The 18,860-nt window shown below is 39.1% G+C and overlaps 1 protein-coding gene across 1 annotated transcript in view; it reads left to right on the forward strand.

The window, feature by feature from the left end:
- Positions 1–18,860, forward strand: part of LOC306867822 (transducin-like enhancer protein 1) — a 37,173-nt gene that overhangs the window by 13,502 nt on the left and 4,811 nt on the right. Inside the window, exons 3-12 of the mRNA XM_079413716.1 lie at positions 5,174–5,237; positions 6,744–6,788; positions 12,381–12,443; positions 12,966–13,070; positions 16,188–16,401; positions 17,518–17,579; positions 17,840–17,935; positions 18,064–18,108; positions 18,187–18,348; positions 18,673–18,799. Coding sequence (XP_079269842.1) covers positions 5,174–5,237; positions 6,744–6,788; positions 12,381–12,443; positions 12,966–13,070; positions 16,188–16,401; positions 17,518–17,579; positions 17,840–17,935; positions 18,064–18,108; positions 18,187–18,348; positions 18,673–18,799 — 983 coding nt within the window. The remainder of the gene's footprint in view (positions 1–5,173; positions 5,238–6,743; positions 6,789–12,380; positions 12,444–12,965; positions 13,071–16,187; positions 16,402–17,517; positions 17,580–17,839; positions 17,936–18,063; positions 18,109–18,186; positions 18,349–18,672; positions 18,800–18,860) is intronic.

Raw genomic sequence — 18,860 nt, forward strand, 5'->3', positions numbered from 1 at the left:
GCCTGCCCTTGAATACCAGTATAGTTTTATACTCAATCTATGAGTGTGTCATGGTCTATAGTGTTGAACGCAGCACTAAGATCAAGTAATACTAGCAATGAGATGCAGCCTTGGTCTGAAGCAAGAAGCAAGTCAATTGTGATTTTAACAAGTGCAGTTTCTGTACTATGGTGAGGCCTGAAACCTGACTGAAATTCTTCATAGAGATCATTTTTTTGCTAGTAGGAACACAATTGAGCAGACACAACTTTTCTATAATTTTAGACATAAACGGAAAATTTGAAATGGGTCTGTAATTTGCCAGTTCATTAGAATCTAGTTGTGGTTTCTTAATAAGAGGCTTAATAACCGCCAGCTTGAATGGTTTTGGGACGTGACCTAAAGATAACGATGAGTTAATAATATGGAGAAGCGGTTCTTCTGCTACAGGTAACAACTCTTTCAGTAGTTTAGTGGGTACAGGAGCTAATAAACACGTTGTTGGTTTAGATGCACTGATAAGTTTATTTAGCTCTTGCTGTCCTATAGTTGTAAAGCACTGCAGTTTTTCTTTGGGTGCGATGAATGAAGCTGAAATACTAGACGCAGTAGAATATACATTTGTTATTGTATTTCTGATATTATCTATTTTATCAGTAAAGAAATTCATAAAGTCATTACTATTAAACTGTGAGGGAATATTTAGATCGGGTGGCGTCTGTTTATTTGTGGATATGCTCTGCCCTGGCAGCTTTTAGAGCCTGTCTATAGCTGGACATACTGTTTTTCCACGCAATTCTAAAAACTTCTAAGTTAGTTTTTCTCCATTTGCGCTCAAGATTACGAGTTTCGTTCTTGAGAGAATGGGTATAACTGTTGTACCATGGCGCAGTACGTTTTTCTCTAACCTTTTTCAATTTGAGGGGGGCAACAGCTTCTAATGTATTAGAGAAGATAGTGCCCATGTTGCTAGTTATTTCGTCTAGTTCATGTGTATTTATGGGTACACAGAGCAGTTGAGATAAATCAGGCAGGTTATTTGTGAATCTGTCTTTGGTGGCTGGAACAATAGTTCTGCCCAGACGATAACGCGGAGCCATATAATTAATATCAGTAATACGCAGCATGCACGATACAAGGAAATGATCAGTAACATCATCACTTTGAGGTACGATATCTATATCGGTAAGATCAATTCCATGCGATATAATTAAATCTAGCATATGATTAAAACGAGGAGTGGGCCCGGGGACGTTTTGCTTGACTCCAAAAGAGTTTATTAGGTCAGTAAACGCAAGTCCTAACGCATCATTTGTAGTATCAACGTGAATGTTAAAATCTCCGACAATTAGCACTTTATCAACATTAACCAATAGATCTGAGAGGAAATCTGCAAATTCTTTTAGGAAATCTGTATATGGCCCTGGCGGTCTATACACAGTAGCCAGAGCAAGAGACAGGAGAGATTTATTTTGCATATCTAACAGTGTAACATTAAGAAGTATTTCGAACGAGTTAAACCTCCTGTATCCTGTTTTCTGAGTAACATTGAGAATATCACTATATATTGTTGCAACACCGCCGCCACGACCAGTCTGACGGGGCTCATGTTTATAACAGTAGCTTGGTGGAGTAGACTCATTTAGACCAAAATATTCATTTGGTTTCAGCCAGGTTTCAGTCAGGCAGAGTACATCAAAATTATTATCTGTGATCATTTCATTTACAATAACTGCTTTGGGTGTGAGTGATCTAATGTTTAGGAGCCCAAGCTTTAAAAATAGTTTTTGTTCATTTATTTTGCATTTTTCTGGTTTAATCACGATCAGATTTTTTTCTAGATCCTGCATTAAATGTATATTTTGACCTTGCTATTCGGGGAACAGACACAGTCTGTATAGATTGGACAACGCAAGTACTTCTATCTTTTAAGTGGGTAGAACAAAAGTCATCATAGTAGTCATTTGAGAATTGTCTTACTAGTCAGATGGAGCGTAGCGTCCTGGAGATGTTGTCCGACAGGAGTTCCGCTCCGACTCTGCTGGGGTGCAGGCCATCAGCACGAAAAAGCCTAGGACACTCCCAGAAAATATTCCAATTATTAACAAAGAGCAGTTTCTGTTCTTTACACCATGACAATAACCATTCGTTTAAAGCAAACAGTCTACTGAACCTTTCGTGTCCTCATCGATTCGTGGAAAGCGGTCCTGACACGATGATCGTCGTCACGGGTGATGTGCTGCGTACCGTCTCGATCAGGCTCCTGAAGTCCCTCTTCAGTGTATCCGTCTGCCGCAACTTGGTGTCGTTAACCCCCGCGTGCAGCACGACAGCACCGATGCTCTCGTCGCCCTTCAGGATCGCGGGTATCTGCGCAGAAACATCGAGAACACGAGCACCGGGGAAACAGTGAGTGTGCACTTTACCTTCAGCTAAAGTAGCACGGACGTGCCGGACGATGGAGTCTCCGACGATCACAGCATCGCGTTCTGTCTCATGGAGGGAAGTGAAGCAGTTCCGGGTGGAGATCTCGAAGACCGGAGGCGGAGAGGTCGTCGCCCGGGGCCTGGTTCGCGTCTTCCGCTGCTGGTGCACCCAGGGTCCGTGGCAGGTGGTGGGAGTGTTAGCAGCGTGCTGTATACTTACCCCGGACTTGTGAGCGTCAGCCCGGGATGTCTCCAGCATGGCTGTCCGCTCTCTCAGCTGGGCCTGCTTCTCCATCAGGTTGCGGATCTGCTTCTCCACGGCCTCCAGCTCCAGCTGCACTGAATGCAGCTCTAATGTGTCCTCACCTGCACTCAAAGGTAGACACAAATCCGCCATTTAAGCAAGTAACAGTGAAACAATGCTAATGTGTGTGAATAGAGTATTAGCAATGTAAGCGAGATTAGCGGCAGCCGCACTCGCGATGCTAACGGGCTATAAGCTAATAGCAGACTTGAGAAATCAAAATAAAACTAGTGACAACAAGGCGCTCTGATTGGTTTTGTTTTAGAATGCTATAGGGGATATATTCACACGTGATAGAAATGAAAATTATAGTGTATAACATTGTTTTTAAGATAGAAAATAGACGATAAAGAATCAATTTGATGGAGCTCAAACTCAAAACACGCAGTCACAAATCAGCGCATGCGTGTAGTTGTCTCATGTGTGAGACACTGCAGAATTTAAATGATGGAATTTATATCTCATAACCTATGTAAATATAAGCCCGAAAACAGATCTAGCATCTTTATCCAATGAACCTGACAATATTCTGAGCTGTCATGCTGTTTTTCTTCCCCTACGATTTTGCACAAGGGAGCGATGTCTTCACCGCATCGCATAATTGAGGCCAACTCATTCAGGCGAGATGGGAAATAAATAAATAAGCGGAGACTGTCTCAGCGAAACGCGCACAGATAGATTTGTCAGTTCTCGGAAATCCTGCGACAGGGGTGACTTTTGCAGTGAGGCAATTCCAGTGTAATAAATTCTTGCAGGGGAATGAATTTAATCCTCCCCAGCTCCCTCTCTCACTTCCCGCACATACCCCCCCCATCCCCAGCACCCCACGCCCATCATCCTCTGCGCTCTTCCTCACTCGCGGTGATAAATGAGTCAATTATCGACGGTTGTGCGCAGTCAGTGAAGGAGAGCGGATGTGCCGTTATTACCTGTTGCGGCGCAGTAATGTTGCAGTATTAATCATATTCTAATTTTCCCAGGCCCTCCTGCGCGCTCGCATAAATCTGACGCCTGCAAACAAGTCAGTGTGTGTGAAGAGCTGAAATACAGCCAAGAGATGAGAGAGAGTATACTGTGTGATTGTAGTGGATTCAATGTTGGTGTGTGGGGTGTCTGTCTGTCTGTCTTTACATCTAATTACTTTGTCGTTGTGCATCTATTTGTCACTCTGTTTATCACATCTGTTGTGTCTCATGTCTATCTATCATGTACATCTATATTTTGATACTTTGTGTCTATATATCTTATGTATATCTTATAAATATCTGTTTCTCCTCTTGTCTGTCTTCATTTTCTGTCTTATTCATTATCTATATATATAGCTGTTGGTCTGTCTCTGTCTTTGCATCTATTTTTTTGCTTCTTCGAGTGTCTGTTTTACTTTGTCATCCGTCTGTTTTTGACTATCTGTGTGTCTTTGTCTCTTTGTTGTTTTTTTCGTACATCTTGTATGTGTCTATGTATGTTGGTTTGTGTCTCTGTCTGTCTTTCTAGCTGACTTTCTATCTGTCTCCTGTCTTTCTATGATTTTGTCTTTTACATCTAACTTGTATTTGTCTTTCTATATATGTATCTGTGTCCCTGCCTATCTCTCTCTATGTCTCTTATGTCATCTGTTTATCTCTGTATGTGTCTCTATTTCTGTCTTGTAAATCTTGTCTATATATAGCCTAATGAATATCTATCTGTCAATCTGTCTCTTTCTGGCCTTCTGTCATTCATTTTCTGTCTTCGTTATCTGTCTGTCTTTACATCTATCTTGTCTTTCTATATATCTGTGTCTATATATCTTTACATTTTGTGTTTGACTTTCTATGTGTAACTATCTGTCGATCTGTGTCTCTATATCTTTGTCTGTCCACATCTTGTCTATATTGTCTCTTTTATGCCTTCTAAATCCTGTCTATGTCTATATCTTTTGTCTTTATTTATTCTGTTTTTATATCTCTGTATATTTCTGTCTATTTCTGTCTTGCAAATCTATTGTCTATATATTATATATCTGTTTGTCTCTTTTTCTAATTAATTTTCTGTCTTCATTATCTGGCTTTATTCATTCATTCATTATCTTTCATTTATCTGGCTCAGTTTGTGTTCCTATCTCTTTCTGTGATATGTCTTTTTATTTGTCTGTAATTGTCTGTTTTTGTCTTTGTCGTCTCTGTCTGTATATCTGAAGTTTGTCTCTAGGTCTTTGTATTTTTTATATTTCGTTTATGTCTGTTCTTACATCACATTTTGGCAGTTTGCCAAAAAGGCAGCTTGAATTTTATAGTGTTTATAGACCGCCTAATAAAATGATTAAAATCTCTTTTGAATCATTCACCTCCACTTATCTTAGATTCAAAAAAGATACGGCAGTTAAAACTCAATACGGTAAAACTCAAGACACCCAAACAGTCCAGCAGAATCGCTCTTTCAACCAATCCAACAAAACATATCTCTCTTTCTGTTTCTTCTGCAGTCTGAAGTTGGAGTGTGAAAAGCTGGCCACAGAGAAGACAGAAATACAGAGACATTATGTCATGGTAAGACAAACACACACACCCCCCAACTTAGTTTTGCATCAGATGCGACACGCATCCAAACAGCAGACATCTTTCTCCAGCCCTCAATCAGAAGTCCTTCAAACGCAGCTCATCCATCACAGAGAATGAGTTTTCAGAGCTGCTGCCATGCGCCTCAGTGCCCACAGATATGGCAGCTATGTGTGCCTGGCATGCCATTTGCTCTTGGCAGACGGCTTAACCCCTTTTCTCTGTCCGTTTTCTTTCTCTCCCTTTTTTTTTTCTTCTTGGCTCATAATTTTTTTAGTGTGGGAGTCGCCTAGCAACACCGTGGGCTCTTGGTAGAGCTGGTGAATACAACAGGCAGCTGTCAGGCCGGCTTCTTTTATTGCCAGGGTCTTTCTATCCCTCCGTCTCTGTTGTTTTTCTATCTGCCTCTCCTTTCCTTTTTACTTGATTCTCTCTCTCTAATAAAATTACACTTTTTTTTTTTTTTGACTCCTCAATACCAGAATTTATCCAGCTAGCTGAAAGGAATTGTTTACTAAAAAGTGAACATTATGTATTTACCGACATGGAACAGACAAGTAGGAGTTTTTGCCTAAGCATTTGAGCAACGAAAAGACAAAAAAGTAGACCATATTGCTTGCTTTATATATGTCTAATGAAGCCATTTTTGTGAGGAACAAAACAAAATGTATCAGTATTTACTTTCAGACTTGATGTGAGATTTGGTAAAGGTGAATATTATCAGTAAATGTGGTCTTGAGCTGTTCTTCATGTGGACTACATTTGTATAAAAGACTCTTAAAAAGAACCACATATGGGTTTAGGATGATTTTTAATTTTTTGAATCAGCTCTAAGCTCATTTCTGCCATTTGTGGCAAAGTCTGTCCTTTCTAATGGTGTAATTACATTTACCATTGTTTGGCCAATTTTTGTAACCCATTTCAATAGGAATCCATGCAATCAGGAATTTCGGAAGAGGGTGAAAGTTTCCCCATGCAGATTTCGCAACATGTTCAAGTTGGCCACAAATTTGTCACAATGAAAGTGGAAACCTGTTTGGTTTGAGAGTAACTTCTGTCATATATTACTATACTGTTGACTGTAAAAAATGATATTTTTCTGTGCTCACACAGAAGCACATGGGAGCATTTGAAAGCCACGTATATCAGTGCATCCTTAAAATATCTGCACATAGACGATCGTTGACAGACACCTGTGAAGAGCGTGAAGCGATGATCATTGTAGCCAATCACAGTCATATCTGTTGAACACAATGGCCAATCAGAGGTGTTAAAGAATTGGCTCAACAGCGTTCAAATGTTAGCGGGAAATGGATGTTTTTAAAATTTCAGTGCCCACTGGTACCAAAGTCGGTGCTTTTGACAACACTTCTCACCTCTGCAGAGTAACTTGTCTTCCAATGATTTCCAAACAAATAATGATACTAATTAACATTGAAACAGCCAACTCGAATACTCCTAGTATTTGTCAGATTAATGATATGTTTCTTTTTTCAGTACTACGAAATGTCCTACGGCCTCAACATAGAGATGCACAAACAGGTAAGTTTGCTGGTTCCCTCTGCTAATATCTTTTGATTTAGCAATTTTACACCAATTATACTGAAACAACAGTCAAATGTTAAGGTAAACACATTTAAAGGGATAGTTCTCTCAAAAAAGAAAATTGTCATTTACTGTCCCTCATGTTGTTCCAAAACTATACGAGTTTCTTTCTTCAAAAAAGTAGGGCTGTCACAATATCAGATTTTTCACTACACTATTTTATCATGGCCTCAAAAATTCACGATAACGATATATAGTGATATCTATAGAAATCTTAATTTCTTAATTTAAGTAAAATAATAAATCAAACTATCAGTCAAATTGATCTTTATTTGTTTTTTTTGACCAATGAATCACACCATTACATATAAAAGGAACAATTACACTAAACAGAAGCGACTAAAATGCAAACCATTTTTAGTTTAGCACAGTATCAAAGACAATTTGAGAATAACTACATACAGTGCCCTCCAAAAGTATTGGAACAGTAAAGACAAAATTGCTCTGTTGGCTGTGGAGTCAAGACATTTGCAAATATGATTAAAAGATGAATATGAGACAAAACTACAGAATGTCACATTTTATTATTGGGTGATTCAACACATAGATGTTTTACCAGCTAAGAAGTTCAGCACTTTTAGAGTTTCCTCCCTCTATCTGATGTGAGCATAAGTATTGGAGCGGTTGCCTCACAGGTCTTTCTAAGTGATCAGCTGTGTCCTGTTGCATTAATTCTTCAGATATTAAAAGCAGGGAATGTGTCATATCAGTTATATCCATTACTTTCGATGATGACACACAAATCAGGATGAAGATGAGGGTGCTGACTTTGAGAGAGAAGCAAGCAATTTGGATGCTAAAAGAAAAGAGGAAGTCAGTTAGAGCTCAAGCAAAAACAAAGGGCATGGAGAAATCAAGAGTTTGGAAACCACCAGCGACACCAGCAACGACCTGATCGGCTGAGAAAACAACAGCTGATGACAGACAAATCATAAAAGCTGTGAAAATGGATCCTAAAAGACGTGTCTGTAAAATCACCAACAACTTCCTGAAAGCTGGGCTGATGCTCTGACAATCTACTGTCCTCAGGAGACTTTGACACAGAATTACAGATGCTACACAGCAAGATGCAAACCTCTGACCAGCACCAAAAATAGAAAGGCAAGATTAGAGTTTGCAAAAAAGCACAAAGATGAGCCAGAAGAGTTTTGGAACTGTGTTTATGGACCGATGAAACAAAGATGAACCTTTATCTAAGTGATGGGAAAGCAAAAATGTGGAGAAAAAAAGGGAACTGCAAATGATCCCAAGCATACAGCCTCATCTGTAAAGCATGGTGGAGGTGGTGTCATGGCATGGGCATGCATGGCTGTCTCTGGAACAGGCCCTCTCAACTTTACTGATGACTTAATGTATGATGACAGTAGCAGAATGAATTTGGAAGGGTACAAAACCATCTTGCCTACCAATATTCAAGAAAATGCCACCAGATTAATTGGGAAGTGCTTCATATTGCATCAGGACAATGACCCAAAACACCCTGCCAGTTCAGTCAAGGAATTTATAAGGGCAAAGAAATGGAAAGTCTTAGATTGCTCAAGTCAATCTCCAGATTTAAATCTGATTGAACATGAATTTCACCAGCTGGAGAGGAGAGTAAAGGCAGAAACTCCCCAAAACAAACAACAATTGGGATTGGCTGCATTAAAGGCTGGGAAAAGCATTTCAAAGGATGAGACCAAGAGTCTGGTGATGTCTATGGGTCACAGACTCACTGCTGTGATTGTGCTCATGGGATCTGCAACTAAATAATAGCTTTTAATCTTTTATATCTGCCTTATGTTCAACTGTTCCAATACTTATGCTCACATCAATGGGATGAACTCTAAAAGTGCTGTTCTTTTTATTTGGTAAAACATGTATGTGTTGAAACGGCTAATAATAAAATGTGACATTCTGTAGTTTTGTCTCATATTCATCTTTTGATCATATTTGCAAATGTCTTGACTTCACAGGAAACAGAGCAATTTTGTCTTTACTGTTCCAATACTTATGGAGGGCACTGTATTTTTATTCCAAATTTGCGTTACAGTGTCGATCGAGTATTTGAAATATTTCATGCTTTCTATGGGATAAGATGCAAAATTGTAAAGATGCTTTTAGCTAATTAAAGCATATTCACTAACAAAATATAAGAAAAACAAATCACATCAATGGGTAGTTAGTTGTTGGATGACTAGTTGACCATCATGGCCCATCTCTACTCCTTTGCTGTGCATGCAAACACACTCAATGGTTTTAACGTGGGCTGACAGTTCAAAAATGCCTGTTCGGTGTCACATTGTGATTTGTGCTGGAGAGTTTTATTATTCCTTTTATCTTTTGTAGGGTTCATAATTCAGATACAATTATGCAGGGATCTTTTTTTGTGGGCGTTTTATATAGTCCAAATCCTCTTAGGTCTGGCCCGTGGCACTTGTTTTAAAATTAATCTGCAAACAAACTAATTAGATCAACAAATAACACACACTCCTCCTGTCCCCTCTCTCTCTCTCTCTCACACACACACACATACACACGAGTGTGTGCGATTTGTCTAAAAGTAGCTAGCTGTGACTTTCTCGCTCCTTCCTCATAAATTGCGTCTGCTACTGCATCTGCATTTCCCGACCTTCCTCGCTTAGTCTCTTTCTCTCTCTCTCTCGTGCAGATGTCAGGTCAGTTTAAATTAGGTCAGCGCTCTCGGAGCGTCTGTTCTCTCCCTCCATTTCAATTGCACTTCTTTTTTGACATGCTCCACGAATTCCCTTCTCTAATGTAACTCCCCCTCCCCGTCTTTCTGCATCTCCCATCACTCTGTAATTTCCTTAACTGTGCCTTTCTACTAGCCTATCCCCCCCCCCCCCCCCCCCCCCGATTTCTCTTCTTTCGCTCCCTCCTTCTTGCCCTCCCCTTTTCCCAGCCTCCCCCACTCTCTCCTCTGAAGATGTCATTTTGTAGTTGCCGTTCCCTAACAAGAAATCATTGTGCTTCCCTGGGGAGGACTGTGATGGATGGAGATAGAAGATATATGGGTGGGGTCTGTTCCTCCTTTCTGGAAAGTGTGGAGGTGGAGGGGGGGTCTTTTTACAGCCAGTAATTTAGTGAACTCACCCAATCATATATTGACATACAAAGAGATATTTTGAAGAATGTGATGGTTGCTCTTTTACAGGCAATTACAATGAATTAAAGAGAATGCAAAACATGCAGAAAAGTATAATTGAAGTATCAAAATGGTCATACAAGGGTTATTTTCGCACCATTGGCATACTATTATTTTATTATTAATACTTTTTACTTATATATTATTAGTTTTAGTTATTTTAGTAACATTGTTAAACGAAATGGTTCCTTGATAACTAAATGATATAAAATACGTTTTTTTTTTTTTACTTTTTTTAAATTTTTGTTTTCAGTTAAAGTTTTATTTCAAGTAACTTCTTTAAAGTAAAGTTTTAACTGGATATAATAGCCCTGGGTCATACAATAAATTTATGTGAAGAACATGTAAGTCATATACAGCCAAATGATTGAGTCAGTGAGTTGAACTTGAGAACGGATCAGTCTGATTTGTGAAAGAATCACTTTGGGAGCTGGTTAAATGGATTCATTGAACAGATCTTTTTATAAGGAATGTATTATTCCGAACCCGAGTTTAGTTTAGTGTGTTTTTATTCATATATATATATATATATATATATATATATATATATATATATATATATATATATATATTATTATTATTATTTATTATTATTATTTAAAAAAACTTTTAGTACTTCAGTTTTAGTATTTTTAAGCATTTCATCTAATATTTATATTTCATTTGATTTCAGCTTTATTTCCATCAACATAAATGATTTAGATGATAATTGTTTTAGTTCATATCAAAACCATTTCTTCTGGAGACTTTCTTTCATGAATGTGCTAAAGTCACATTGAATGTCAAGATTTCCTGTGAATAATGACTTAAATTTTGGTCTGTTCATCTTCCAAAACTCTTGTACGACTTTGAAAACAGTGCATATGAATCATTTTCATGATATTTTTATGCTGCTTTTGTGTCCTTTTGAAACTCAAAAACTCCAGTCCCCGTTAAGTTTAACTGCTTTGAAAAGAGCGACCAGCACAGTCTTCAAAATATCATCTTTAGTGTTTCACAGAAGAAATTAAGTCATATGGGTTTGGTACAACATTTAAGTCACTAATTTGTGCATGAACTATCCCTTTAAGAAAAATATTGTGGCGGGTGGGTGAACATGGATATAACAATGTTAGTTTATACCTGTTGGCAAAATAAACAGCCATGGGAAGGGTTGCTCTCTGCTCGGGGGAGTTCTTGTTTGGCCCCTTGGTAAATGATTACAATAGCCTTAGCATGGCAACCCCCAGCACTGCCTCAAAAGACACAGCAGCTCGATGGGGCAAGACCACTGACCTGCTCACAGGGGGAGGCGTCACTCCTCTCGGCTGGACCGGAGCAGCAGATGCTGGGCATGAATATTTCAGGCATCCCCTCTCCTCACTGCGCAACAATTAGCATGAACCAGATGTGGAGGGCTAAAATATTTACTAGCTGTGTGAGCGGAGGTAGCAGGTTACACACCCTTGCGACGTTTTGTGTGATAGATACGTTTGGGTGAACAAGATTGTATTTTTATACTATTGCTGAAGCATTTCGGTTATCACGGTCTTGTAATTGTAGTCTCAGCTTGGTGCCCAAGAAGTGCGCATGGGCTGACTGTGGGCTGGCTCTAATTGGCATTTTTTCATAATCTCTTTGGCATTCTTTGGCTTTACGAGGCTAAATGTGCACTGTTCGTGGCATCAAACAATTCAGTAGATGTGTTTGTGAATGGTAGTAAGCTCGTAAGTTATGTACAGTTTCAGATTTACTCTCCCCTTAAAAAACAAACACAAAATTGGGTTGGTCACTCTATGTCAGTCAAACAGTGTCTTCCTGTCTGAGAGGATAGTTTAGTGTCAGTCATCGCAATGTTTTGATGCCTTAATCATGGTTGTCGCTGCATCTGAACTAATGTATAAGTTCTACTACTAATGAATAAACAATGTTTTAATTATTTAATTTATTAATATATAATATTAATTTATTAGCTGTAGTGGTAGTAAGCTTATTAATAATTATTCTGAATGTGAAACTACTATAGTACTACTACAAACACCACTACTAATAGTAGTAGTAATCAATTAGTTTAGATGATGATGATGACCTAATACTAATAATTATTATTATTAAAATATTATAACATTTATTAGTAGTAGTACTTGTAGTATTTTATTATTTAATAGTATTAGTAGTAGTAAATTTATTAATTATTCGGAATGTATAACTACTATTAGTGTTACTAATACTAAGAATAATTGTCATGGTTGTACAATAGATGCAGCATATTATAATAATAACAATAATAATAGTAATAAAAATATGTATTGTTCTTATAAAAAATGGCCAAATTACATTTAAAAAAGGAATATTATGTTAAATGAAACCTATTTTTGCTTTCTTTCTGCTTCATATCTCTGCAGACGGAGATCGCCAAACGGCTGAATGTGATTTGTGCCCAGCTCATTCCATTCCTGTCACAGGAGGTGAGATGAGACCAACACACACTCAGTCCCACAGCTGCACATCATGAGACTCACACATACCACATGGTGTTCAGACGTTCTGTGATTGATAATTCACTCACTTGTGCTCACACATACACACACACATAATATTGCTTTTTCTGTTTCTCACACACATGCAATCACACTTTTTTTTTCTCTCTCTTCCTCTCATATTTCCTCACGTTCTCACATAGTCTCTCATTCGGATGCCTCTGGGAAGCCTATTGTTATTCTTGTAAACCCACTTCCACAAAAACGCTTACGGTTTGCCCAAAGCTTTTCCTGACAGAAGAAAAACAACTTCCTCTCCTGTTTTAAGTGTGTATTCATACAAAATGCAGCCCTGTGTGTGTGTGTGTGTGTGTGTGTGTGTGTGTGAGCACACACTCTTCAGAAAATGAAAATCGCGCAGTAAACAAAGACACATTAGGGTGGCCATCTGCCTTGTTTTGTTGCTTGTTTGTTTATCATTGACGGACATTTTCTGACCTCCATCCACAGCACCAGCAGCAGGTGGTCCAGGCCATGGAGCGCGCCAAACAGGTGACTATGGGGGAGTTGAATGCGTCGATAGGGGTACGTGGACTCCCCCCTCTACCTCCCACAGTGTGTACTTCCATCTTTTCATCCTTTTTATTTAACACTTTCCTCTTGAGTTGTCATTGCTGTTTTCTTTTTTGGATTCAGTTTGGTTATATGTTTGAAAGCACTTTTATAACTAGGCTACAGATGTGCAAAACTCCATATTTTTGTAATCGACTAGTCATTTGGATAAAAACTAGTCGACTTTTTGAGGATGTGTTATATAATTGTAATAATCTATAATTATATAATCTCCTGACCACAATTGGATACATTTTTAGGGAGTGTTACCATAAGACACATTTCTGACAGAATGGGGAAAAAATGATGAAATACCAAGTTAGACTTATTTTTAACTGTATAAGCCATCCAGAACATGGCAGGATGCTCAAACTATGTGAGATGTAATGCAAAAGATGATATCATTGTGAATCAGTTGCCTGCATGTCGTACCAAATCTATATGCTGTTATTTTCCCATTGGAGCACAAAAAGACATTTTCGCAGATTCTTTGCACTGCACTTTTTCATACAACAAACACCGCTCACTGTGACCTTGACTGTCTTTTTAAAGGGGTAATTGGATGCAAAATTCACTTTTCAAGTTTGAACAAATGTGTGTTGGAAGTGTGTGTACACATCCATCCTATAATGATAAAAATCCACCTTTCTCAGATCAGGATGTCCTGAGAGCCCTGTCAGAATGACGTAGTTCTGCACAGGCCCCTCTCACGATAGTTGATTGACAAGACCATCTTATCTTAGACCTGGCCTGAGTGAGCTGTAAACAGTCCGACCGCCATTGTGTCGACTCTGGTGCAGGGGAAAACAAGAACGTCTCCGATGAAGCCATTGAAGTGTTTAGTTGTTCGATGTAATTATGAATATAGCAGTCGTCATTTACTCCCAACATCTGAGCCGCTGAAGACGCAGAGGATTAATGTTACTTTCACTTTGATGTGAATGCGCCGATCCCCAATCTGCCTAAATGCGTCTATGTTCGAGTGAATCATTCATGATCCAGCTTAATCTACTGAAGAAGTGAGTAAACTAGTTAGCCAGTTTTGCGGTTAAAGTAAACAGTACTGCTCATCTCCTCGTGGAAGAGAGGGGCGGGGTCAGCAGAGCTCATTAGCATTTAAAGGGACATGGACTATAATGGCTTGCTAAAAACAGCTGATTTTGACAGGTTTAAAAAGGTGTTTTTTACACTACCATTGATAAATTTTAACCAGAGTATGTTATAGACTTTTAATTAAGACCCTAAAGAATCATATCAACTTGTGCAAAATGGGCATCCGATGACCCCTTTAAGAGACAATAGCGGGCTTTCCATTACAGATTTTTTGTAAAACTTTTGTGATATTTTAGAAATGCTGATAAAAAAAAAACTGAAAAGACAACATTTTCTTGAACCTATTGCCCCTATATTTGAATTGACTGAAATTGACTGACCATGCAAGCGTAAAAACGTTTTTGCGATATATGGGAGTTATTGACGTTTTTACATTGGGCATGTTTTCAATTCTAAATTACAATTTGCGCAATTTGAAGGGTAGTGGAAACATGGCTAATGTCTCTTAATGTCTCTATATGACTTGTGCACTATTTTTGAAGTCTTCTGAAGCCAAACTGTTTATTTTTTTCAAAGCTTGTCAACTTTCCCTCTCTTCCTCATGCAAAGCTATCGTATGGCTTCAGAAGACTACGTTTGGACAAAGACATGTCTAGAAAAGAATAAAGTGAACATTTATTTCGTGTTCTATGCTTTGGCATTGGTTATATGTTTGAAAGAGTGCAAAGAAACACTTTCATAACTAGGCTACGGATGTTTGAATATTTTCGAAATTTGGCTAAAACAGCTAGTCAGCTTATCCATGTTAAGGATGCGCAATATAATTAGACTAGTTCTCTTCACCCCAGTCGGATACATTTTTTTAAGGTGTGTACATAAATTACATTTCTGTGTTCACAGTGATAGAACTGAGAAAAGTTAGTCAATTTTTTTACTTAACAAACCAAGGCAGTTTTTGCAGTTTCTTCGCACGGCAGCTTTCCATTCAACAATAAAAACGAAATAGAGTTCATTGTGACCTTCTTTATTCTTCTTTTAAATGACTGCATCTCCAAAAGGGCAAAAAAAGATGTCCTGATGACTTGTGCGCTATCTGTAAAGATTTCGAACATTTTTTTTCGAAAGCTTGTTTCAAAATTTATGAACACTGCATCAGCATTATTCCTGGCCCAAAATGGTATTGAATTTTCTGTTTGTAGTAACCCCACATGTTTGAATCTGTATGCAATTTTTGACACCAGAAGATCACCGGTAAATGATGATTTTTTTTGTATTCTTCCTCGTGTTTAAACTGTCGTATTGCTTCAGAAGACTACCGGCTGCTATGTTTTTGGAGTGTTTGGAAATGCTGTGTGGAAAAGAGGACAGTGGAAATTCCCTCTTTTGTGTTCTGTGAAAAAAATAAAATAAAAATAACAGCATACCGACCGGTTCGGAATAAATTTTTTTTTTTAACATTTTTTGTCTTTAGCGCCAACTAGCATGAGGTGTGAGTGGAGACTAGTTGAGTATGTGTCTGGCCACCAATTGACATCCCACTTTTTGTTGTGAAGCATTTACAATTCTTCACATATGATTTGCTGTATTTTTATTCACTTTGGTGTTTTGCATTTTGATTTTCTCTCATGGCAGTCATCAGCTTCAAATAGTTTTAATTTTTATTTTATTTTGGGGTGATCATTAGTGAATGCTGCAGCAACGCTTTTCCTCCAACCCATCCGGTAGAGCAGGTCGACTCCAGTGTGACGGACTCCATTACTCCCGGGACATTGGGAACGGGTCATGAATTCATTCCCTTTGTAACTCTGGTGCAGATCCAAGTCTTAACTGTGTTGTTTTTTTTTTTGTTTTTTTTTTTCTCTCTATCCCTTTCCTCTCATCTCTCTCTCCTCCTCCTCATGCTCTTTTCATTTCCTCTGGCTATCTCTGTCTTCATTCCACTTCCATCTCGGCCTCTGTGTCACTCTCTTTTATCTCCCACACTCTCTTCATCTTTTTTTCCTCTCTATCTGACCCCCCCTCCTTCACTTCATCCCTCTATCATCCTCTTCCTCTCGTTCACTCTAGCAACAGCTGCAGGCCCAGCACCTTTCCCAGCATGCTGCCCAGGGGCTGCCCATGGCCTCTCACCCCTCCGGTCTGCCTCACCCGGGACTGGCTCTGGGGGGCAGCTCTGGGCTGCTGGCCCTTTCCGGGGCACTCGGGGCCCAGCTGGCCTCTAAAGATGAGCGAGCCCATTTGGAGGCTGTGGCAGCGGCGGCCGCAGCCGAACACCACAGAGGTATAACAAATAAAATCATACTGACAGATCACTTGACTGGTTAACACCAGGGACAGAACTATCAAGTGCAGTTATAATGGTGCTATGATTACAACGAATGCATAATCGGATCCATCTTTCAGAGCAAGTAGAGGCCAAATGTTCAATGTCCAATTAACGTCTGTATATGCTGGATGAAGCAGAGCGTCAAATACATTTAGCTCTGTTCATTTGACTGTGCAAAAAACAGACTTGTACAGTTTCAGTCAAAAGTGCATGTATTATAGTAATAGCACCTTACTCTTTCTCTGTTTACCTGTTTGTACTAATTAATCTAAAATTGCGAAGTGTTCAATTTTAGTACATTACTACATTAGGGCTACTAACAAATTTATGGATAAAACCACTTTAAAATGTGATAAAAAAAAAAAACTCTAGGTTTGCTGTATTTGTAGCATTGCACAATATGGCCAAAAATGTGATTTTAATTTTGGTTTTATTTTAATAAATCGTACATCTTTATTACTGAGCCCATACTGTTTTGTTATAAACTATTTATAAATCAGACTTGTTGCGGGATGTTTTCTTAAACTTTGTGAAAAGTGATCAGACTATAGTTGTGGTCACATTAGTGAAATTTTGTGTGAAATCAGCTTTCTGTTGATCAGTGTGGCGAATCCACCAACTTGAACATGAGCAAAATTTGCGTGGGGAACTTTTTTGGCTCTCGCATGAAGATTATTTCAAATGTCTAAATGACTATATATCACCCACAAAAATTTGCTGAACCAGCTATAAATTATTAGCACACCGTAACAATTTAGACTTAGATTAAACTTTGAAGAAGAGATGAATTGTACCGACAGATTAGAATATCATAGACCAGGCTACAAACATGCTAGCAATTGCATTGCACTAATCACATTTTCTTTATAAGACTTCAACTCTACCCTGAAATGTTGACCAGTTCGTCTTTGAAATCTGTCTGCTCATATATCATCAATGAAACATCAAAGAGTGGGAACTGAAGGAATATGCTTTTGTTATTATTAGCAGTGTGCTAATCGTTTTGTCTGGTGGAGGGGTGAGTTTTGTCTAACCGTCATAGTCACATTGTTTGTTTTTTGGTTTGTTTTGACTGGCCGCGGGGACGTTTTGCTGCCTTTCCCATGATCCCCACAGACCGTGAACCTGGACCAGTGAGTATCAGTCCATTTTCTCTCTTCCTCTCGCTCTCTGTCTCTTTCTAGTTGAGTTCCTCTCAGTGCAGACTGTCATGCATTAGGTGTCTCTATTGCCTGTGGGTCCAGCAGTTATGGAGCTGATTTGATTTATCCCTCGTCTCCTACATCATTATCTCTTTTTTCTTGCTCGCACACACACACTTACACGCACATCCTCTGTCTCAGCCGTGCTCCCTTTCCACTCTCATTTTCTCATCTTTCTCTACCTCTTCCAGAGTTCACTTTCGAACGGAGACAAAGGCAGGCCTTCAGACTACCTCAGCAACGGAAAAAAGAGAAAAGTAGATGAGAAGGAGTTTATGACCGACTACGTAAGTCTTCTTTCGGAGTTACATCTGCATTTTCCTTTTATGAATCATTCACATGATCTTTATTTGATTTAAGCATATGTAGGGAATAAATAAAGAGTCGCTAAACTCTGAAGCGTTTTCTTTTTCAGGGCAGCGATGCGGAGAAGAGCGATGACAATTTGGTCGTTGACGAGGTCTGTTTGCGTTAAAGAATGAACTTAAAACCAAGCCTGTCTGTGTTTTCTCCTGATTAATCCATCATGTTCCCTCAGGACCCTTCTTCTCCAAGGAGTGTGCAGTCGTACTCCTCCAGAGAGAACGGATTAGATAAACTCCCTCCTTCCCGTAAAGAGCCTCTGCCCCAGGCCAGTCCGACCTCGCTGGCTTCCTCCAGCAGTGCTGCTTCCCCTTCACGCAGCAAGGAGCCTCCACCGGTACATACTTAAAAACACACACAAACACGTTTGTTTGATGTTTGCTAAATGAGAAATGCTCATGAGAAAAGTTCCTTCCCCTCCCCCAAACTAAATGTCTCTCAATGCCCTTCACTGCGACACTGTTTTTTCCACCTGCACAAAAAGACGCGCTTTCTTCTGCAGCAAAACACATCCTTTGCCTTGCTTTTGCTAGAATCACAAAGAGTGACAGTTCCCACTCAAGTTTGACTACTGCTGCATCTTTTTCCCAGTTCATTTTTCATCGATTATATACCTTGCTTGAATAATTAATGTGTGTAAATGCATTCCCTGACCTTCCAGAGAGAGAAGTCCAGCACTCCAGGGATGAAGCCTGGCACGCCAATGTCCCAGGAGTCATCCACCCCAGGCCCTAGCGTTCCTCCGCAGTTCCGCCCCATTCCTGGGAAGCCAGGCGTTGACCCTCTTGGTAAAATCCTGTTATCCTGATAGTCCAAGTCTTTAGTGACTGAATTTGTTGAGTGTTTCGT

This window comes from Barbus barbus, assembly GCF_936440315.1.
Source record: "Barbus barbus genome assembly, chromosome: 49".
Classification (NCBI taxonomy): domain Eukaryota; kingdom Metazoa; phylum Chordata; class Actinopteri; order Cypriniformes; family Cyprinidae; genus Barbus; species Barbus barbus.